This window comes from Lynx canadensis, chromosome A2, assembly GCF_007474595.2.
Source record: "Lynx canadensis isolate LIC74 chromosome A2, mLynCan4.pri.v2, whole genome shotgun sequence".
In the NCBI taxonomy this organism is placed as follows: domain Eukaryota; kingdom Metazoa; phylum Chordata; class Mammalia; order Carnivora; family Felidae; genus Lynx; species Lynx canadensis.
In genome coordinates, this window is record NC_044304.2 from 15,827,526 (window position 1) to 15,851,033 (window position 23,508).

At 45.8% G+C, this 23,508-nt stretch overlaps 1 protein-coding gene and 1 long non-coding RNA gene across 2 annotated transcripts; one reads left to right on the forward strand and one right to left on the reverse strand.

Moving 5' to 3' along the window:
• Window positions 1-8,055: 8,055 nt before the first annotated feature.
• On the reverse strand, window positions 8,056-13,288 carry LOC115507640. Its single transcript, XR_003966761.2, has 4 exons — window positions 10,785-13,288; window positions 10,254-10,695; window positions 8,545-9,426; window positions 8,056-8,262 (listed from the first exon to the last, which is right to left on the reverse strand). It is a non-coding gene; the product is annotated as an uncharacterized LOC115507640 (long non-coding RNA).
• Window positions 13,289-14,783: 1,495 nt separating this feature from the next.
• On the forward strand, window positions 14,784-22,509 carry CCR2 (C-C motif chemokine receptor 2). The gene is given in 6 exon segments (XM_030306067.1): window positions 14,784-14,846; window positions 15,007-15,115; window positions 19,143-19,760; window positions 19,763-19,783; window positions 19,786-19,830; window positions 19,833-22,509. Coding segments are annotated over 4 exon segments (1,113 nt in total). The 5' UTR covers window positions 14,784-14,846; window positions 15,007-15,115; window positions 19,143-19,153; the 3' UTR covers window positions 20,273-22,509.
• Window positions 22,510-23,508: the final 999 nt, after the last annotated feature.

A 23,508-nucleotide genomic window follows, 5' to 3' on the forward strand; every position in this document is an offset into this window, starting at 1 on the left:
GCCCGTAGGTTTGTTTGGCCTCAATCCATTCTGCCCACCTCCATCAGGTTCACCTCATCAAAACACCAATTTATTGAAGGCAGCTCTGGGATAACAAATCTGTTCCTCCTCATTGCTAAAAACTCCTGAGCTTTTCATTCAAGGTCTTCTGTGACATCCACAAGTCAATTTAACATCTTAGCCTTATCCCCAGTGTCTACACCACATGCTGTATGCTATGACTCTTTCTCTACCTGCAACTTTGTTCATGCCATTTACTCCTACCCGAAATGTCCTCCCTCCCCATCGTCCCAGATTTAAATTCTCTGGAGCTCATTTCGAATGCCTTTTTTTCATGAAGTCTTTCATGAAAACCCCCATCAGGAGGTTCTCCTTCCTCTGAGCTTTACAAAATGCAGGGTTCTCCATTTGTGGCCATTATCTTACGATGCCTTGGAGTAAAACCTCCCCAGCTTGCCACATTTTCATTCCCTAAAAGACAGAACCTTATCACGTCTTACGCGTCCTTGTATTTCATTAGCACGGCACCAAAATACTTTAGGTGTTCAGCTAGCATTTGATGAATGAGTGCATACATTCTGTTTCCAGTCATATTTGCATATATTACAAGTGAGCCATTTATTTCCCCTGATATGAATTCCCCTAAAGAATCATGAAGGTCGCTGCAAAGTCATTAACAAGCATAGAGGGCGATTCATCAAAAAACTCTACAGGCTAATTAGTACCTATCGCGATACCCATCCACCTGACTTTAAAGCCAGCTAAATATTGGCCAACTTCATGAGTCAAAGAGGAAAAGATAGCAAAATATAATGAAAAGCGCCCAGCTAGTCCCAAATCCCCTTGGGCCCCAGGTAATAAATAAGATCCTACGGTAATACTTTATGAACAGTAAAATTCCTGATTCTCTTGACAGTGAAGCAAGAGCTGAGAGAGAAGTCTGAAGAACCCTTATCTCTGGCTGCCACCACTTTGGAAAACAATGGCCTTTCCTCCTTGCCGCCTGCCAAATCACAAATTGGCCACCTCTAACCACAAAGAAAAGGGAAGCCATGTAAAAACCACACGAGGAGGGGAATTCTGGGAAATGTAGTCTCTTGCTCGCCTTCTACATGCTCCTGATCAAAAGCCTGTACAATGATGTGTTGTTCTTAAACTCCTTAACAAGGTATTACACAATGCAGCCCCTTCGAGCCCCACAGACCTTCAGATTACACTTTGTGCTCTGGGCACACTGGCCTTCTTTTGGTTCCTTGAAAAATGGTGATTTCTGACCAGGTGGCTTAGAAACTTCACTCTTTGGCTGTATCCTTTCTCCTATGATGATATGGCAGTGGTTTAAATGCACACACACATATACATACATGTATTTGGAGAGAGAGAGATATATGTACATATATATACACACCCATAATATACCTCCAAAAAAGACAAATCTAGGTTCTAAAACAAGCATCTCTGGGAGCCAGAAGTGGAACACAAAACCAGTGTGGTGAGTGGCGCTAAACCATAAGCTTGCCGGGCCCAGATCCAGAAGTAGCTGATGGCAGCCAGGGTGTGGTTTCTGAGAGGTAATGGGTACTAAAAGTGTGTGCTTGAGATGGGGAGCCTGAAAATCCAAGGTGGGTAACTCCTGAAAGAAGGCTTCCAGCTGTTGTCCACACTTTCCCCGGGCTACAGCTTGTACCAAGCAATAGGCCTAAGGACACAGGAGGACCAGATGTCGCCTGGAATCCAGGCACCGAAGCAAGCCACCTGCTGCTATACCCCCAATATCTTCTCAGGGCCAGTGCTCAGCATCCCCACACAAAGCCTGGTTCTGGCCTGAGGGACTAGACGGAGAACACCACAAAGCAGCTGGACAAGGAAAGACAAGCATAAAAGGAGAAGACCAAATATTCTTTTACTCAAAATGAGATTACAAGTGAATATCTGAGCTAAGGCTTATAGCTTACAGTCAGAGGCGAGTGAGGTTCTAGCACTCCTGATAGAAGGTTGGGATGGAGGGATAGAAATTCACAAATGTCTGACTCTAACAGAGACTACTGTGCACCTTCTAGAGACTCTCCTTCCTTAGGAGCCCCATCTTGTTTAGTAACAAAATCCTGGGCCAGGCAACGATATCCAGGCAAAAGAGGACTTTTTCCCGGCTTCCCTTGCTACTAGGTATTACCAAGTCTGGACAATGAGAAGCGAACAGAAGAGTTATGTAGAACTCCTGCAGATTCTCCTTAAAATGAAGGCAGAGGTTGCCTTATTTTTTTTTTCTTCCTCACTTGCTCTTTCCTGTTGTTTGAATGTGGACACTGTGGCTGGGCACATTTGAGACCATCCAGTGATCCCGGGGACAGAAACTTTGTGTCAGAATGGTGGGGTAGAAAAGGGAGAAGTGATAATAACCCTCAGTATTGTTAAGATGGCAGGATTTCCCAAACTGAACTACAGATTCAGCTCAACCTCCATTAAATTCCTGCTGACATTCTTGCAGAAATTGACACACTGATCACAAAGTTGATATGGAAACGCAAGGACCCAGGACCGTCAGAACAATCTTGAAAAGAAGAATAACCAAAGTTGAAGACTCACGCTTACTGATTTCAATACTTATTGTAAACTTTGGGTTAGGCAATGTTTTCTTAGATATGACACCAAAAGCACCAAGAATAAAAAGAGAATGGATGAATTGAACTTTATCAAAATTAAAAAGATTTCTGTGCTACCAAGGACACCATCAAGAAAGCAGAAAGGCTTGCTTTCAAGAAACCCACAGAATGGGAGAAAATATTTGGATATAATATACCTAGTAAGAGACATGTACCCAGAATACCTAAAGAATGCCTACAACCAAATACCAAAAAGATAAGTAGCCCAACTTAAAAAAGGATGTGAACAGGCACGTATGGAACAGGCTCCAAAGAGTATGCAAAAATGGCCGATAAACACATGAAAAGATGTTCAACATCATTATCTCTTAGGGAAATGCAAGTCGAAACCACAATGAGATCCCAACTCACATTTACCCAGATGTTTATAATTAAAAACACAGATAACAACTACTGTTGGCAAGGATGCGGAGAAATTACAACCCTCATACATTGCTGATAGGAATATAAATTGTATAGCAGGTGCTTTGACAAACGGTGGTGTGGTAGTTCCTCAATAAGTGAAGCCTTGGGTACTGTTGGAGCTAGCGATTCACTTCTAGCTATACATCCAAGAGAAATGAAGACCTATATCCACATAAAAACTAGTATACATGGGGATGGAAGCTGGTGCAGCCACTCTGGAAAACAGTATGGCGGTTCCTCAAAAAACTAAAAATAGAACTACCCTACGACCCAGCAGTTGCACTACTAGGCATTTATCCACGGGATACAGGTGTGCTGTTTCGAAGGGACACATGCACCCCAACGTTTATAGCAGCACTATCACCAATAGCCAAAGTATGGAAAGAACCCAAATGTCCATCGATGGATGAATGGATAAAGAAGATGTGGTATATCTATACAATGGAGTATTACTCGGCAAACAAAAAGAATGAAATCTTGCCATCTGCGACTACGTGGATGGAACTGGAGGGTATTATGCTAAGTGAAATTAGGCAGTCAGACAAAGACAAAAATCATATGACTTCACTCATATGAGGACTTTAAGACACAGAACAGATGAACATAAGGGAAGGGACACAAAAATAATATAAAAACAGGGAGGGGGACAAAACAGGAGAGACTCATAAATATGGAGAACCAACTGAGGGTGACAGGAGGGGTTGTGGGAGGGGGGATGGGCTAAATGGGTCAGGGGCATTAAGGAATCTACTGAAATCTTTGTTGCACTAGATGCTAACTAATTTGGATGTAAATTTAAAAAATAAAATTAAAAGTAAAAATTAAAAAAAAAGCTTTTCTGCTAGATCACCTTGGCAATATTCTACATAAAAAAAAACTAGTATACAAAAGTGTATATTAGCAATAGTATATTATATCAATGTAATATATTATATTGGGCAATATTATATATATAATATAAATTCATATATTAAGATATATTGCATATTATTATAATTATATATTAATAATATATTAGCGCATCAAATAGAACATTATGCGAGTATAATATAAACAATACAATCTTCAATGTTATATTAATTATACTCTGATACTATAAAATATAGTGTAGTTCAAATAATATAATATATGACATTATATTAATTATAACATTAGCAATATTATAGTAGCAATGAATAAATATAATAGCCCCAAAATGGAAACAAACCAAATATCCATCAACTAATGAGTGGGTCAATAAAATGTGGTATGTCTATAAAATATGATTTGGCCATAAAAGGAGTAAAGTACTCATACACGCTACAACATGGATGAAGTGTGGAAAAATTGTGCCAAGTGAAAGAAGGCCACTCACTCATGGAAGACCATATATTGGATGACTGCATTTCTGTGAAGTGTCCAGAATAGACAAATCAACACAGACAGAAGGTAGATGAGGGTTTTCCTGGTGCTGGCGGGGTGGAGAGACAGGGAGTGGGAGAGATAATGGAGAGTGATTGATAATGACTCCAGGGTTTTTTTTGGGGATGATGAAAATATTTTAAAATTAGCTTGGGGTGCCTGGGTGGCTCGGTCGGTTAAGCGTCTGACTTCGGCTCAGGTAATGATCTCACGGTCTGTGGGTTCGAGCCCTGCGTCGGGCTCTGTGCTGACAGCTCAGAGCCTGGACCTGTTTCAGATTCTGTATCTCCCTCTCTCTCTGCCCCTCCCCTGTTCACGCTCTGTCTCTCTCTGTCTCAAAAATAAATAAACGTTAAAAAAAATTAAAATTAGCTTGTGGTGATAGCTGGACAACTCTGTGAGTATACTAAAAAAAAAAAGTGAATTTTACATTTTCGATTGGTGAGTTTTGTGGTTTGTGCGTAATATCTCAATAAAACTGTTAAAAATCAGGGAAAGGATAAACTACTCAATAATGACACAATTAGTTAGCATTTAGAAAAAAATAGACCCTTACCTCACTCTATGTACAAAAATAAATTCTAGATGAATCGACAAGTACGACAAGCAAACATTTAATGCGTTTAGAACACAATCTTCATGACTGTAAGATAGAGAGGGATTCTTTAAATAAGATATAGAAAACACTAGTCGTCAAGAAATATTTTACTAAGTTGAATTAAAAGAAAAATTTCTGGGGCGCCTGGGTGGCTCGTTGGTTAAGCGTCTTGACTCTTGATTTCGGCTCAGGTCATGATCCCAGGGTTGTACTTAAGATTAAGATTCTCTCTCTCTCTCTCTCTCTCCCTCTCTCTCTCTCCCTCTGACTGTCTCCCCCATTTGCATTCGCTCTCTCTCTCTCAAAAAAAAAAAAAAAATTGTGTCCATCAAAAGAAATCCAGGAATAAAGTTGAAATAAATCACAGTGAGAATATATTTGCCAACAGTATTTCTTAAACAAAGATCAGTGTCCAGAATTTATAAACAGCTCCAACAAACTTCATTAGTAATCAGGCAATGCAAATTAAAACCACAGTCAAGGGGCCCCCTGGGTGGCTCAGTCGGTTGGGCGTCCGACTTCAGCTCAGGTCATGATCTCACTGCTCCTGAGTTCGAGCCCCCGTCGGGCTCTGTACTGACAGCTCGGAGCCTGGAGCCCGCTTCTGATTCTGTCTCCATCTCTCTGCCCCTCCCCTGCTCGGGCTCCGTCTCTGTCTCCCTCACAAATTTGAAAAATAAAACTTAAAAAAAAAAATTAAAACCACAGTCAAATGCTGCTACCCATCAGACAGGCAAATATATTCAAGTCTGATGAGAAAGATAAATACCATATGGTTTCGCTTATATGTGGAAGCTAAAGAAAAAAAAACACAAATGAATAAGCAAACAAAAAGCAGAAAGAGACCTATAAATACAGAGAACAAACTGATAATTGCCAGCGGGGATGGGTGGGGGATGGGCAAGATGGGGGCAGGGCCGTGGGAGATGCAGGCTTCCGGTCATGGCATGAGTAAGTCGAGGGAAGAAAAGGCACAGCATAGGGAATGTAGGCAATGATGTTGTCACAGCGTTGTACGGTGACAGATGGCAGCTGCACTTGTGGTGAGCCCAGCAGGACATATAAGCTGTCCAGTAACTATGTTGTGCACCTGTATAACCTTTCCCCACGCTGGGACCATTCCAAACACGGTCTGATTACTAGGCTTCTCTTTCATGCATAAACATTTACAGGGACATATTCTTTGATCTAATGCTCCTACTTTTACTAATTTTCCCCCAAAAGGCAATTATACTAGTAAGAGAAATCTTAAAAATCACAAGGGTGCAGATGATGCAAGCAGTATTTCTTAAGCTTTAAAACAACACTTGTATCCATAGTAAAAAGAAGTAAATCATGCATGAGACCGATATGCACACAACTCAGAACAGTGTTGTTAACCGAGAGGAGAAAGGGAGAGAAAGACAAATGAGGACTAGGGGCAGGCATACAAGGTAATTGCAATTGTAGCTCTAAATTTTTACCTTTTCAAAATAGAATAGAGCAAAATAAGATTTGTTCAATGTGGGGCAGTAGGTTCACAGCCACTCTGTCATCTTAAAAAATACTTCTGTATATTTTGGGGCACCTGGGTGGCTCAGTCGGTTCAGTATCTGACTCTTGATTTCGGCCCAGGTCATGATCTCACGGTTCGAGAGTTCAAACCCCATATCAGGCACTGCGATGACGGTGCGGAGCCTCTTGGGATTCTCTCTCTCTCTCTCTCTCTCTCTCTCTCTCTGTGTCTTTCCCCTACTTGCCCTCTCTGTCTCTCTCAAAGATAAATAAATAAGCTAAAACATTTTTCTGTATATTTAAATTTTCCATTTTGAAAACAAAAATGCAACATGTAATTTTTTTAACTAAAACATTTTTCTGTATATTTAAATTTTCCATTTTGAAAACAAAAATGCAACATGTAATCTTTTCTGCTTCCTGGCCTTCACTTGTATAGGTCCCTCTACCTGGATTCTTCACACAGTGGTTAACAGCAGGGGTATTAAGGGGCACCTGGGTGGCTCAGTCAGTTAAGCGTCCAACTCTTGATTTCGGCTCAGTTCATGATCTCACCATTCGTGAGTTCAAGCCCCCCATCAGGCTCTGCAATGACAGTGCAGAGCCTGCTTGGGATTCTCTGTCTCCCTCTCTCTCTGTCCCTCCCCTGCTCTCTCTCTCTCTCTCAAAAAGTAAATAAATAAACTTTTGTTTATTTTTGAGAGAGAGAGACAGAGAGAGAGTGGGGGAGGAGCAGAGAGAGAGGGAGACAGAATCTGAAGAAGCTGTCAGCACAGACCCCGATTCAGGGCTCGAACCCATGAATCGTGAGATCATGACCTGAGCTGAAGTCGGGTGCTTAATTGACTGAGCCACCCAGATGCCCCAATAAATAAATAAACTTAAAAAAAATAAATAAACTTAAAATAAATAAACTTAAAATAATAAATAAATAAATAAATAAATAAATAAATAAATAAATATTTATTAATAAATAAATAAACTTAAAAAAAAAAGATCAGGGGTGTTGAGGCACACTGCTTGGACTTGAATCCCAGTGCTGAGTTGACTTAAGGAGAGATTCTTAAATTCATTGCCTCAGTTTTTCTCCTGAACATTGAGTATAATAATAGCATTGAGCTCAGAGGGTTGTCATAAGGATTAAATGCGGCCACTAGACCGAGAGCACTAGAACAGTGCCTATAAGCATTTAATAATGTCTTCCATTGCCATCATCATCATCAATATCACCATTATGATGAAATCTCTTTGGTCAACTGTTATTCACCCTCCATATTTTTGAGGTCAGTTAAAATACTACTTTTTTTTTTTTTTTAGAGAGAGAGTGTGTGTCGTCAGCAAGCAGGGGAGAGGGACAGAGGGAGAGAGAGAGAGAGAGAGAGAGAATCTCAAGAAGGCTGCGTGCTTCATCATTGTTGAAGTCCAATTTACCTATTTTGTTGTTGCCACTCATGTTCTTGGTGTCGTATCTAAGAATTCGCTCAAAATCAGAGGTCATAAAGATTCACCTCTATATTTTCTTCTAAGAATTATATTGTTTTGGCTCTTATATTTACATCATTGATCCACTTTGAGTTCATTTTTATATATGATGTGAGGAAGGGATCCAACTCCATTCTCTCGCATGTGGATATTCAGTTGTCTCAGCACCATTTGTTGAAGAGAATGTTCTTTCTCCAGTTGGTGGTCTTGGCAACCTTGCTGAAAATCAATAGACGTAGGAGTTTATTTCTGGGCTCTCAATTACATTCCACTGATCTATAGGTCTATCCCTATGCCAGTTAATGTAGCGTTGTAGTACATTTTGAAATCGGGAAGCTGGAATCCTCCAAGGTTGTTTTTTGCAAAGAGGCAAAACTCTCAGCAAAATACTGGCGAGCTGAATCTAATGGCACATTAAAAGAGTTATACTCCATGACCATATGGAATTTATCCAAAGAAAGCAAGGGTGATTCAACATAGGAAAATCAACCAATATCATACCTGATATTAACAGAGTGAAGAAAAAATATATTCACGTCTACATCCAAAAAGGATATTGGTCTGCAGTTTTCTTGTGGTGTCTTTGTCTGGTTTTGCTAGCACGTCAATTCCGATTTCATAGAATGAGTTAGGAAATATCCCCCTTTTTCTATTTTTAGGAACAGTTGGAGAAAGACTGATGTTAGTTTTTCTTTAAAGGTTTGGTAGAACTCACCAATGAAGCCACTCAGTCCTGGGCATTTATCTGTTGGGAGATTTTTGATTTCTGGTTTAATCTCTTTATTTTATACAGATCTTTTCAGATTTTCTATTTCTTCTTGAGGCAGTTTTTGGCAGTTTGTGTTTTTCTAGGGATTTTTCCGTTTCATTTCATTTGTCCGTGTTACTTAATTTGTTGGTGGAACATCGTATATGATATTCTCTTACAATCTTTTTTATTTCTATAAATTCACAAGTAATATCCCCACTTTCATCTGATTTTAGTTATTTATGTGTTTTCATTTTTTCTTAGTACAGCTAGGGTTTTGTCAACTTTGTTATCTTTTCAAAGAACTAACATTTGCTTTTAGCATGCATTACTTTAAATAGATATATAATATATTATATACATAACACTTACTATATCTTTATATGGATGTATACCTGCACTGCATTACAAATGAGTTGTCCTCTCCACACTTGCTCTTTCCTCACCACCAAGTATTATTTATGGTTCTTATAAAGCCAGCAGCGGTTGGGCACATCTTCAACTAGCCATACTTGGGAAGGGTCTTTCTATCTTCCATCACCCACCGCCCATCCAGAGGGAGGCCTCAGTCACGTCCTCCAATCAGAATCTCTGCCACATCCAGATTTGCGGGTTTCTTCTCATGCCACCAGCACCTGCAAAGAGCACTATTTGAGTTGTTTTCAGATGGCTACAACATTATGCCCCTCCCTGGGACACCTCAGAAACCACACTCAAGTGGTAGCTGTCAGAGGTGGGAGAGGAGTAGTTATGGCTTCTACTACCATGTATGAAACCTCATCCTGTAGGTATTCACCCATCCTCCTCTTACTCACCACGCCTTGGGGGGAGGGCAGGTGATGGCAGCGACAGTGAATTCTAGCTTCTGATTCCCCAGAACCAGCCCCCGTCCCACACTGTTGCAATGTCCTGGGGGTCTCTAAAAATGCCTTCCAAGTACTGTGTCCTGACCCATCCCCAGCCATAGCTTTCTCCCCAGAGCAGGCCACCTCCGAGACCAAGATCTGAGTCTAGTCGCAGAGTAGTTTAAAACACTGGGCTTAGAATACAAGATTATCTCCCTTCCTCCCTACCTCAGGTTCAAATGACATCCTCTTAAGTCACTTGAGAGGGCTTTTCAGCAGCTGGATGCACTAAAGATTTTGACTTCACTTCTATTTTCCAAAGTTTATTTGGCCTTAAGGTATGGAAAACATCCAATCTGCTCCCTTTACACTTTTTTATGATTTCTTTCTTTCTTTTTCTTTTTCTTTCTTCCTTCCTTTCTTTCTTTCTTTCTTTTCTCTTTCTTCCTTTCTTTCTCTCTTTCTTTTTTCTTTCTTTCTCTATCTCTCTTTCTTTCTCTCCTTCTTTCTCTCTTTCTTTCTTTTCATCACATACCCTTGTCTATTCTTGGTTCACTTGGAAATGGTGGTGAACTTGGAAGAGGAGGAGGGAAGCATTCATGTCTGAATTCTCTTACCTGACACTTTGGCTTTCCAAAAGCCATTTGCAGTTTCCAGGCTTTCTTGCTGTCATGTTACTTTGTGACTTGAGTCAAAAACAGTGGAAATAATTTGTGTTATTTTTACCCTAGAAATATGAGCAGAGCATGTAGGAATGTATAACGGTGCTTTTTCCATGGGTATCACATTCGTCGAGATCACTGTTTTTAACCCATACTGAACATGTAAAATCCTAGAACTCGCTGATCTATTTTAGTAGGTCACAGGAAGCATGCAAACCGTAGAAACCACAATCAACCAAAACATCTGTGTTGAAAAAAGGGCAAGAATTTATCTCCTAAGGGTGGCAACCAAACAAATCCCATCACAAATAAGTAAGGGAGTTAGTTAGAAGGGGAGTCATCAAAGTAACCTGAGGCTGGTTGATAAACTTTCCCGTCTTCTTGATCAAGTGAGAACCTAGTGACAAAAAAAAAAGAAGTTTGACTTAATTGACTTAATAGCTGAGTGATTATTAACCATGCTCCCCCAGATCCACTCTGATTTACCAGGAAGCTGACACCTATTGGCTAGGTCAGCTGGACTCCAGCTTCTCCCTCTTCTTGTTGGGTTCAGGCACTGGCAGGAGGTCAGAGGACTTCTGTTCCTGCTCTCCTCCTGCCCTGTGGAAGTTCTAGCAGCAGCTGGGTCCTTCTATCTTCAGCTCGCAACGGGGATTGGGCGATATTTATTCGTTTGGCCCTTCAAGCATAGGGTAAGAATTCCCACTAGTCTTTGGACTTCTCACCACCTATTGGTTCTCTTCACACTGCCCACCCTTCCATACATTCACTCAGCCTTACGCTGTGTCTTCAAATTGTCGTCCGAGTGTGCCTTCCGTTCTCTGTGCTACACATAAGACAAAGATTCAGATTCTGGCTCTGCCACCCCCCTACCTCTCTGCCTCTCTCTGTTTATAAAGCAAGGCTGGAGTCGGTGATGTCTAGTGCGAAGACAGAAATCAACAAGGGCAAAATTCTGGGGTCTTGACCTTCCCCATCACAGACTGACCCAAAGGAACCAGCAGCAAGAGGCCCCAGTGAGGGCATTCCATAAAGTGGGCACAGACCCAGCATCGCTGGGTGAGTACGATCTGTTTTACCATTGAAATCTCAGAAAGACCCTTCTGACCCCCGCTCAGAGACCACATTAGGGACCAAGTGGAGAACTTTTCATGTTCCTGACCACGCCAGGAGCTGTCTTCTAAGGAGAGACCTGAGGCCCTTCTTTCTTCGCACAAAAATCAGGTCGTATGCAGGATACATGGTTACAACAAATGGAAATCCAGAAGGGCCCCCCAGATTTCACGGAGTGTTTTATTGTTGTCGTTAGCCACTATTCTGTTGAGTGCCTACTTCTTACCAGACACTATACTAGTTGCTTTGTATCCATTGAAGCCCCACTGACCCCGGAGACCTGTTATTCCTAGTTTATAGTTGGAGAAGTCAAAGCTTAGAGATTCGCCAAGGCACCAGCATAGGCACTCAGATCTCCTGAATCCCAGAAAGTGTGTGGAGCCAACTCAGGTGACCCAATGTTCCCTCTGGGACCTGAGGAATATTCCTAAGCACAATTGCCTAAATTGCAGAATTCGCCCTGTCTTTCTCTTTTCTTTTTTTATTGTGACAAAACAAACGTAACACATTATGTTTGCGTCACATAAACTCTTACGATGTCTCTTTGTCTTTTCTTTTTTTATTATGACAAAACAAACGTAACACCTTATGTTTGCGTCACATAAACTCTTACGATTTTAACCACTTTTGAGTGTATAGTTCAGTGGCGTTAAACACGCTTGTGACGTTGTGCAGCCGTCACCATCATCCATCCCCAGAACTCGTCTCATTTTGTAAAACCAAAGCTCTGTACCCATGAAACATGAGCTCCCCATTCATCCCTCACCCAAGCCCCTGGCACCCTCCGTCCTACTCTCTGTCTCGACGGTTTTGGCTAAGTATCTCATGTCTCATGTAAGTGGACTCATCTGGTCTTTTTTGTGACTGGCTTATTTCACCCGGCATAATGTCTTCAAGGTTCTTCCGTGGTGTAGGCTATGTCAGGATTTTCTTCTTTTTGAAGACCAAATAATATGCCATAGTATGCGTGTGCCGCATTTTGCCCGTCCATTCATCCACGTTGAAGCTCTTGTGAATAATATGGCTATCAACATGGGCATATAAATATCTCTTCAAGACCCTGCTTTCATTTCTTTTGAGTACATAATCAGAAGTGGAATTGTCAGATCACATAGTAATTCTACTTTTACATTTTGGGGGAACCACCACACCGTTTCCTACAGCAGCGGTACCGTTTTTACATCCCCATAAGAGTAAGCAAAGGTTTCTGTCTGTCCACACCCTCCCCAACACTTGTTATTTTCTGTTGTTTGGATAGTGGCCATCTTGATGGCTGTGAAGTGGTGTCTCATTGTAGCTTTGATTTCCATTTCCCTGATGATCAGTGGTATTGAGCATAGCACGTGCTTCTTGGCCATCGGTATATCTTCTTTGAAGAAATGTCTATTCGAGTCCTTTGCCCAGTTTTGAATTGAGTTGCTGTTTAGTTGTTGAGTTTTAGAAGTTCTCTGTCTAGTTTCAATACAGCTTCTCCTGAAAAAAATGTCCCAAGTGCCTTTGAGAAGAACACACAATGCTATTATTCTTGGATAGAGTACTCCATGTAAGTCTGTTAGATCCAGTTGGCTTATTGTGTGTTCAAGTCCTGTGCTTTCTTACTTATCTTCCATCTGGCTGTTCTATTCATTATCAAGAACAGGGTATTGAAATCTCCAACTATTATTGTGCAACTGTCTTTTTCTCCCTTCAGTCCTGTCAGTTTTTGCTTCATATATTTTGATGACCTGTCATTAGGTATAGATACTCATAATTGTTATGTCTTCTGACTGTATTGAACCCTGTAATATACAACATCTGTCTTTATCTTCTGTAAGCTTTTTTTGATGTAAAGTCTATTTTGTCAGGGCCTCCTGGTTGGCTCGGTTAAGGGTCTGACTCTTGATCTCAGCTCAGGTCTTGATCTCAGGGTCGTGAGTTTGAGTCCCGCGTTGGGCTCTGTGCTGAGTGTGAAGCCTGCTTAAAATAATAATAATAATGATAATAATAATTATTATTATAATAAATAAAGGCTATTTTGTCTGACATTGGTATAGTCATCCCTGCTCTCTTTTGTTTAATATCTTTTAGTTAATATTTTTCTCCATCCTTTCACTTTCAATATATTTGTGTGTTTAGACCAAAAACGAGTCTCATGTTGACAACATATAGTTAGGTCAGGTTTGGTTTTGTTTTGTTATTCATTCTACCATTTCTCTATCTTTTGATTGGAGAATTTAATCCATTTACATTTAAAGTAATTACTGATAAGGAAGGACTTAGTTCTGTCATTTGGCATTTTTTCCTATGTGCACACTTACAGTTTTTTTGGTCCCTTTTTTCCTACCCTACTGTCTTATTTTGTATTTGGTTGATTTCTTTGTAGCGAAATATTTAAATTCCCTTTTATTTCTTTTCATGTATGTTCTAAAGCTATTTTCTTTGTGGTTACCACAGAGATCACATATAATATCCCAAGGTTATAACATTCTAGTTTAAAATTTTTTTTAACATTTATTTATTATTGAGAGACAAAGAGAGACAGAGCATGAGCAGGGGAGGGGCAGAGAGAGAGGGAGACACAGAATCCGAAGCAGGCTCCAGGCTCTGAGCTGTCAGCACAGAGCCCGATGCAGGGCTCGAAATCACGGACCGTGAGATCATGACCTGAGCCGAAGTCGGATGCTTAACTGACTGAGCCACCCAAGCGCCCCCATTCTAGTTTAAATTTATACCAGTTCGACATCAACAACACACAAAACCCCGCTCTTATACGGCTCTGTCCTCACCCCCTTTGGTGGTTAGTGTCACAGAATTACATCTTTATGCATGTGTGCCAAAGGGAGTGGGTGGGGCACGGATAGCTGCTACTGTGCCAAGAGCTAAAAATGACCAAAGTTAACTGCAATTGATCATCCAAGCCTTCCCCTGACCGTTGCAGGGCCTTCAGTAGACTCCAGAGTTCTGGAATAGTTAGGTCAGACAGATTCTGTCAGTACAATTGTTGCCTGGATAGGGAGAGAGATTTCTGGTGCTTTCCATGCTACTCTCTTCCCAGACTCTCAGTGGTGTTTTCTTTTATAAAAACTTCTTTCTGGAGAGTGGAACCTACAATAACTGAGGCCCTTCTTGCTAAGGACATCTCTAATACAAGAGACAATTTTGCATTCCCTTTTCATTAAAAATCTGTACCTAGATAAAATTTCCAATCTGATCCCAAATCCGTTGTGGATGGTCACATGAAACTCTTTATATTGTCTCCACCATCACCCACAGCCCCCCTGTTGGCATTTATCCTCTGAAAAATGAAGTTCTGTTGTGCTCATTTCATGCAAATTATCACCGGCAGAAGAGAGGAGGAAGATTTCCAGATAGAGAGACCCACAAGATAACCCCAGAGTCGTTAGACACAGGAGCAGATGTACAGGGCGTGCTTGACTCATACTCAAGGTTGCATAAGTAAGATTTCAAAATTAGTATTACTCTGAAGTCCTCAACCTAGGGTATAGTGTTCCTGGCTGGAAAGAAGAACTGTATCACTGTTCTGTGTGGGTTTTTTTTTTTTTTCTTAAATTTTTTAACATTACTTGCCCGTGTATCTCCGCCTTCTTTTTTGCAGGAAACATTATTTCCTTCTTCTGCACACCAAGTTTCTACCTCCGGATCTCTTTGGTTCAGTTGCTGGGAAGCCTGACGCTCCAGGGCCACTTGGGAGAAGCCATCCACTGGTGAGTTGTGGGTGCTTTTTTTTTTTTTTTCATTATTTTATGAGTCACAGGCTGAAAGCATCCCGACGCTGGAGATGTAGGGATGGGAGCACCCTGAGGGCTGCATAGCCCAGGCTCCTGGGGGATCGTCTTCATGGAGGAAAGGGTGGAGGGTGGTGTGTGCACCAGGATCATTGGAGAGGCTCTGATAGCAGTGAACAAGTTCAGAGCAGGCTGAGCCCCCCCCCCCCACCCCGCCACGGGGCTCAGGTGAGAGGACAGCACGCTGAAGAAGACAGGAGAGTAAGGATGCTCAGGCTACTGCCCCTCACTCTGCCCTCCCCAGCCTCCAAGGGCTTGAAAGAACTGGAACTTTCTATCCCAAATACTACCCGCCCCCATATTCCATATATGTGATGGTCCAGGCCCTGAACCACAATGGGCCCCTTGCCTCAATTCAGGACAGCCACGGAGGCTGAAGTGAGGAACCTCTTTTTCTGAGAGGCGGCTTTTTACTGATTCAGGATGTGTCCTGCCACTTGAAAGCGGCACCTTGCTAAGTGTCTGCTGTGCTAGGAGCTAGGTGTGCTGGAGTGACTGGGGAGAAGCAGTGTGGGAAGAGGCGGCTGGTAGTTGAGAAGCCAGTGCAGGTAAACAAAGCGGAGGGGAGGCAAGGTGGAAGCGGTCAGAGCAACCGACTTCCTCGCGCTCCATCCTCTCCCCCCACCAACCCCCGTCCTGAACCACCAGAGGGTCTGGGTTGTGCATTTCTGACTACAGACTTCCTGTGTGCTGCTGAAGCCCAGCCTTTGAGAACCATGGGCCTAGTGCACACTTTCCTACCCAGATGAGGAGGCTAACCCTGTGGTTGGTTACAGAACAGCCCAGAGGGTGTGCTGCAGTTAAGGGGCTGTGTGCAAGGACCTCCCGTATCAGGTCTCCCGCTGCATTACCCGGGAGGCTAGTCCACAGCGGGGCATCGCGTTTCTCGGTAGCTTGCAGCCTGCTAGTTTTCTGTCATTCATTTACCGAAATGGTATTTCTTCAGCAGCCTCTGGGTGCCGGCTGAGGCTCTGGGGCACCAAGATCTCTCTTTGCAAGGCGAATCCCTAAGCCCTCATGGCGTTTATTTTCTAGTAATGTGTGTGTGTGTGTGTGTGTGTGTGTGTGCATGCGCGCATGAGTGGGGCATGCTCGTGTGGGTGAGTGTGTGGGCTTTAAATCCAAATGCCAAAGAAGTTCTGTTCAAGGCAGGCAAGGATACCTAGAAAATCGTTACCGGTTCTGCATCCGTCTCTGTGCTCCCAGCCTGGGAAGAGAAGCTCCTGGGGTCTTTTTGTAACTGAAGAGCCCCACGTTCAAAATCCAGCTCAGCTATCACTTGTCCTGTGAATCTGGGGAAGTCGTTTAACTCATCCGTGCCCGAATTTCGAATTTCTGCACCGTAAAGGTGTGTGAACACGTGCTCACAAAATTATTGCAAAGAGTAAATTAATTAACGCGGGCAAAGCACGTAGCACAGCACCTGGAGCTCGAGGAGCCCTCAGTTTAACGATCCCAGGTGTCATCCTTGTGGTGGATACGTTGTTTTTCTTCCCAAACTGGATTAGAGGTCTTATTTAGTTGCTGCAGATTTCCAACAATCTGGCTTGGTGAAATGCAAAACCTAGAAGTATCGATCACAAGAGAAACCGAAGAATAAGGGCTTGCACAAAGAGAAAAACCAATTCCCAGCCACTACCAGGAAAAAGAATCGACTTTCTTGAGACTATTGATGTTAGATGTCAGACTCGGTATAAAGACTTTCACGCAGTCTCTCAATGAACATTTCTTGGTGCCTCCTGTAGCCAGAGGCTATCCTAAGAGCCGGGGACAGGAACATGAGCTAGACCTCAGGGAGCACACGATGGAAGATCGTGTGATAAGGGCCTGTCGAGAGGCAAGCACGGTTTTATGAGACGCTCTCGAGTGATTGAGAGGGGAGGCGGGTTTGGCTTCACAGAGAAGGGGAATCGGAGCAGCTGGCGGATGGCTGGGAGCTCACGAGTCTAGGCTAGGACGTTGCCTTTGAGGTCCCGCCACATACAAATCGTGGGGCTGCTGGCGTTTTTCAGCAGAGGAGCGCCCGATCTCCCAGCGCGGTGCTGGGCAAGACGGGTGGAAACGAACGGAGCGTGGTCAGGAGCAAGCCGCGTGCAAGGCGAGACGACGGCAACGATGAGGCGAGCAGCGTCCGAGGCCAGGCGGTAGGGGCTGGCAGGGGGGCCAGACCCGGAGGCGTTTACGAGGTGAAGTTCACTAGACGCGACAGAGGTCGCACAGAGCCCGTCCCTGCTCCGGGTGCTGCGCTCGGTCCTCCTCTTCGCTCATCTCTGCGGCCACTCAGCAGAGTTAGTGTTTTATACATTAAGAAACTGCGAATTGAGGAAGTAGTTAGCCCCAAATACCACAACTCGTAAGTCGTTGGAGGCAGGATTTGAACCTGGGTCTGTTGGTTCCTGAGGCCTGCTCCCAGCCTTCTGAAGACAAGGGACCCGGGACAATGCCCACTCCCGCTTCCTGGACAGTCAAGGATAGTAGCCAAGATAAGGAGTCCACCAGCTGAAGGACGCTTCCGGGGGTGTTGAGTTCGGGGTGGGTTGAATGTGAGGTACCTGTATGGTGCCCACTTTGCTCACTGCTGTATCTCCACTACCTAGAATGCAGCATGGCTCACAGTAGGTGCTCAATAAATGCTGGTCAAATGAGTGAGTTCTTATATGCAGGAGGCAGTAGGAAACTCAACTCTGAGAGGTAGGGGTTGAAAGTTGAGACCAGAAGCCAGCGCTTCGGCCAGCATTGGCATTCGGGGGGCCTAAAACCCTGTGATTACACCACACGACTCAGCAAGAACTCTGGGGTGAGAATAAAGAGACAGCGGGTAACGAGGCGGCAGCCAAGGATCGTGCCCGGGGATTCTCGCAGTGTAGACGGGGGAAGGAGACACCAACGAAGAAAATGAGTAAGAAGGTGCGAGACAGGCACTAACCTCCCGGAAGCCAGGCGAGTTTGTGTTTTTTCCCAAAGGTTTAGCAATTTTGAGAGAGGGAGGGAGGGGCAGGGAGAGGGAGAGAGAGAGAGAGAGAGAGAGAGAATTCCAAGCAGGCTCTGTGCCATCAGCACAGAGCCCGAGGCGGGGCTCGACCTCACAAACCGAGATCACGACCTGAGCTGAAATCAACAGTAAGATGCTCAACTGGCTGAGCCCCCCAGGAGCCCCCAAAATGAGTTTTAAATGGAAGAACCTAACAGACGGGTCCGATGCTCAACGAGGATAAAGCTGAAGGAGAGCCAGGCATTGAGCAGTGGGATTGTCACTGCCATCTTGCAGGAGAAGCTTTGGCAGGGTGATGGAGGCAGAGGGTGGACAGGGGTGTCAGCAAGAACACTCTCGGCTTTCCAGCCACATACCATGGAATGCACCGTAGCTTACAAACAAGGCTTTATTTATTTATTTTTTTCAGAGGATGGGCTGTTCAAGGCCAGGGCTTACGACTTGGTGATGCTGGGACTCTGCCTCGTTTTGCTCCGTCCTCTGAGTCTTTTGTTCAGGGTCCCAAGCACCAGGCCCTCACCAGACAAGCCGCAGAGGCAGAAGGGGCCCGGGGGGGCCAGGGCTTCTGCTGCTTCTCTCCCGTCAGAGGAGAGCATTACCAGGGACCCCCTGGCAGGGTCCCCTTCCACAATGCCATCCAGGAGTGGGTCACGGGCCTGCGTGGCCCTGCAGAGGAGGTAGGAAAAAAAGCAAGTATGCAGCGAGGGGAACTTTGTAATAAGAGTCAGGCTTTCTGGCAAGGCCCGGGGTGTTGAGAAACGGCCGGAGGGTCGACAAGCGGTATCTGCTGGAAGGAGTAAAGGAAGTGATTGACGGGCGTGTGCGAGCTTTCAAGGTGATGGCCGCGAAAGGAAGACGAACGCTGGGCCGGGGCTGAAGGGGAGCGGGGACATTTTTAATATCGGGGACGGCGGCCGATACGCGGTGTGTGATCATTTCGTCCTCTGATTACAGGGCGGAGGAAGATGGGTGACAACGACACGCTTGCCCTGTTCAGCTACCCCATGCTGTCCACACCCCAGTCTCTGTTCACAACCGGCCACCAGGGGGGCAACGAGGAACCCACCACCAATTACGACTATGATTACAGCGCACCGTGCCAGAAAACCGACGTGAGGCAGAACGCGGTCCGGCTCCTGCCTCCGCTCTACTCACTCGTGTTCATTTCCGGCTTCGTGGGCAACCTGCTGGTCGTCCTCATCCTCATCAACTGCAAAAAGCTGAGGGGCATGACTGACGTCTACCTGCTCAACCTGGCCATCTCCGACCTGCTCTTCCTTTTCACCCTCCCCTTCTGGGCCCACTATGCCGCCAACGGGTGGGTCTTCGGGGATGTGATGTGTAAGACGGTCACCGGGCTCTATCACGTCGGGTACTTTGGCGGAAACTTCTTCATCATCCTCCTGACCGTCGATAGGTACCTGGCTATCGTCCACGCTGTGTTCGCTTTAAAGGCCAGGACGGTCACCTTTGGGGCGGTGACAAGCGCGGTCACCTGGGCGGCGGCCGTGGTCGCCTCTCTGCCGGGGTGTGTCTTTAACAAGTTGCAGTGGGAAGACTCTTTTTACTCCTGCCGCCCTTCTTTCCACCAGGATGGAAGACTTCCACGCAGTCACGAGGAGCGTCTTGGGCCTGGTCCTGCCCTGCTCGTCATGATCGTCTGCTACTCGGCCATCCTCAGGACCCTGTTCCGGTGTCGGAACGAGAAGAAGAAGCACAGGGCCGTGAAGCTCATTTTCGTGATCATGATCGTTTACTTTCTCTTCTGGGCCCCCAACAACATCGTCCTCCTGCTGAGCACCTTCCCGGAGTCCTTTAACGTGAGTGACTGCCAGAGCACCAGTCAGCTGGACCAAGCCATGCAGGTGACGGAGACCCTGGGAATGACGCACTGTTGCATCAACCCCATCATCTACGCCTTCGTCGGGGAGAAGTTCAGAAGGCATCTCTCCGTGTTCTTCCGAAAGCACATCGCCAAGCATCTCTGCAAACAGTGCCCGGTCTTCTACGGGGAGACCGCGGATCGAGTGAGTTCCACATACACGCCTTCCACAGGCGAGCAGGAGGTGTCCGCGGGCTTGTAAATGAGTAACGGTTTGCCTCCGACCGTCAAGGGGGGGGGACGGAAAACTGCATGTGATTAAAAGGCTTCGGGGGTCCATTGGAGAAGGGAGGCCCGTGAGCCTCTCAGGCGAAATGCGCACGGGAAGCTCAGGGTCGGACTCACCAAGACAGACTTCGTCCCTCCCTGTGCGGCCAACGGGGCGCTCAGGGAATGTTCCAGAACAACTGCGGGTGCAGACCGTGACTCTCCAAAGAGCTCCTCCCCAGTTCCTGGAAACGCCACCATCTGGAGAATGCCTATGCCCCTCTCCCAGCCTTTCACCTGCGCCTCACTCGCCCCGCAGTGCTCTCTCTCTGGTCAGGGGCCCAGCTGGAGGCAGGGAGGGGACTGAGCAGGTGCAGGGGGCTGGCGTGTGGGGTCCTGCCGTGCCAGGAGGAGGGAGCTGCGGGCATGGCTGAGCCTGGGTGAGGAGGAAGGTTTCAGCAGCATCGTCCCCAGCCCCGCCTGGAAGGCCTCCCCCCACCCGCCAACCCCCGGGTCCCAGAGCCTGGGAACCATAACTCTCGGAGAGTTTACTTTGGGTCCAATCATCCTCTCCGGTGCAAGCGCGGGACACGTTTTTGCTTCCTTGTGATTTATCTGCGATAACCACGCACCCTACGCCTGAAATCTAGCAAACCCCATGCCCCGTTGTTCACACGCGTCTCACATGCCACCTCCCCCGATGTAAAAATGTAAGAACGTTCTTGGTTAATAAAATACGCGTAATCTATAATGAGATGAAAAAATAAGAGCCCTCGACGGGTCGTAACCAGGGAAAGGCGGGCGGTGGGGGAGGGGGGTGCAGGTAGTGATGATAGGAAGGAGTGAAGGCTTAGTTCCTGCATCAGAAGCTCAGGAGGGTGTGTGAGGCCACTGCCCCAGCGGTCTTTTCCAGAATCGGAGGCCAGGAAGGCCAGGAAGGAGGCATCAGAACCCATAGAGGCCTCATGTCTTTGGATCTTGCTGCCTGTCCCTGCTTCCTGCTGCCGTAGCCCCTTCTGCCGCCCTCCCCCAGGCCTCATCGCATCACTGGTGCCCAGAGGATTGCCCGGCCCCCAGGAGAGTTAGCCGTGGGGAGTAGAAAACGGTGCACCCAGAACTCCTCAGTGGGCCCGCGAGATAGGGAGCGACAGGTGTGGGCCCCGGGGTGTGTCGCCGGGACAGAGAAGGGGCCCGGCAGACGTGACAGAGGCCCTGCCTTGGACGTCACAGGCGGCCTGTGAACGTCAGGGTCTAACCCACCAGGCAGGGTGGAAGACTCTAGAAGGGCTGGGGAAAAGCGTTTTTGCAAACTACCTTCCAGGGCCTCATTTTTGGATACAGGCGTAGAGTTCAGATACGTAAAAAAAAATAAATAAAACTCATCGTCATCATCATCACCCTCGAGTAAAAATAGAAGTAAACCTAAAACTACAACTTGTAAATGGGGCAAAGCGTCATTTGAAGAGTTGCTCTTAGGTCAAGTCTGAAAATACCGTATTAGTCACCGAAATCTGGCTTTGAGCTTAAAATGTCGGAGCGCGGGATGCTGGGAACACTACCAGTGCAGCATAAATAGTGTCGATCGGGGAGTCGGGTCTGTGATCTGCCTAGTGATTGGTGTCTAACTAGTATCATGGGGATCACAGCACATACTCCACAACTGCCATCCCAACTGCGTCTTTATTCTCCCGGACTCACTGCCAGACATCTCTTTTGTGTCCTCGCGCAGCCCGGGACGTCAGGGGTTTGATGCTGTTTGGACGCTTCGGTGCTTTGTGGATATCCTCATTGAGGCTCAGACTGTCCTGTTTGGATTGGGAGCTCCTACATCGCACGGAGCCCTAACCAAACGTTGAAACCCAATTTGTAAAGGAGGGGCGTTGGGTCACTTAAGGAAGCAAAGACTTTTATCTCGGCGGAGCCAAGTGAAAAAACAGCCATGCGGGGACCCAGTGCATTTCGGGTCTGGTGCAAGCAGGAAACACGGGGCTTCTGGAACCTGGCAACTCGGGAGCTGGAAGTTACTCTGCTTCTGCTTTCCTGCTTCACAGCCAGAGAAGGCTCTGGAAAGAAGCGTGTGTGTTTGGAGAGGGGAGTGCATGCTTCACCTTCAGGTACTTGTATCATCTGAATGAATGCGTGAAATTTTGTTGTGGCGATGAGATGGAAATATTGGGGTTTTTTAAAGCTATGATTTGGAAAATGAATCAATGCTCGCACTATGTTGTTTTTTAAAAATATATATATATCTGGGGGGGGGGGGCGCCTGGTTGGCTCAGTTGGCTAAGTGTCTGAATTTGACTCAGGTCATGATTTCAAGATTCGTGAGTTTGCCCCCCCCCCCATAGGTCTCTGGGCTGACAGCACGGAGCCTGGAGCCTGCTTTGATTCTGTGTCTCCTCTCTCTCTCTGCCCCTCCCCTGCTCACTCTCTTTCTCTCTCTCTCTCTCTCTCTCTCAAAAATAAATAACATTTAAAATTTTTAAAAAAATCTGATTAGCGACTCCCCATTTTCTCCTCTCCCCAGCCTCTAGCAACCACCTCATCCACGATTCTGACTATTTTAGACACCCCGTAGAAGGAGAATCGTGGATTATTCATCCTCCTACGAGTGGCTTCTTTCACCCAGCATAATGTCCCCAAGCTTCACCCATGTTGCCGCACAAGGCAGGACATCCTTCTCTGTAAGGTTGAGTAATATTCCACCGCGTGTATATGCGCATTTTCTCTATACGTCTGCCACAGTGCCCCAAATTCCAGTCATACAAGGCGTCAAGTTCCAAACATCTGCTTTCCAACATTCCTACCTGTAGATAGAATGATGTATGATACACTGAAAAATCTGGCAGGGGGGGGTAGAAGGCGTGTGAAGTGTTCTAACCACAATAATAATAATGATAAACCTTAGGTTGTCTTATTTTTCGCTTTTCCCTCTTCCCCTGTGCGATTACACATTCTCGTCCTCGCCGTGTTGACCTGACAGTGTGCCCTGCGGGTGTCCCCCCCCACACCCCCTCCCCGGGAGGCTCGGCCGCCGAAGATGTGAGCGGAGGGACATCTGCTCCAGCCACACAGAGGGGTAGAGTGGTTGGGCCGAGCCCCTGACTCCCCCTGCTCAGCCACCGGAAGGTGCGTCCCGGGCCACACCAGGCACTGTGGCGAGCCAGCAGGAAGACGCAGAGAACACGGCCAGAGCCCGGGCACACGGCAGCCACGTGTCACAGGGGCAAG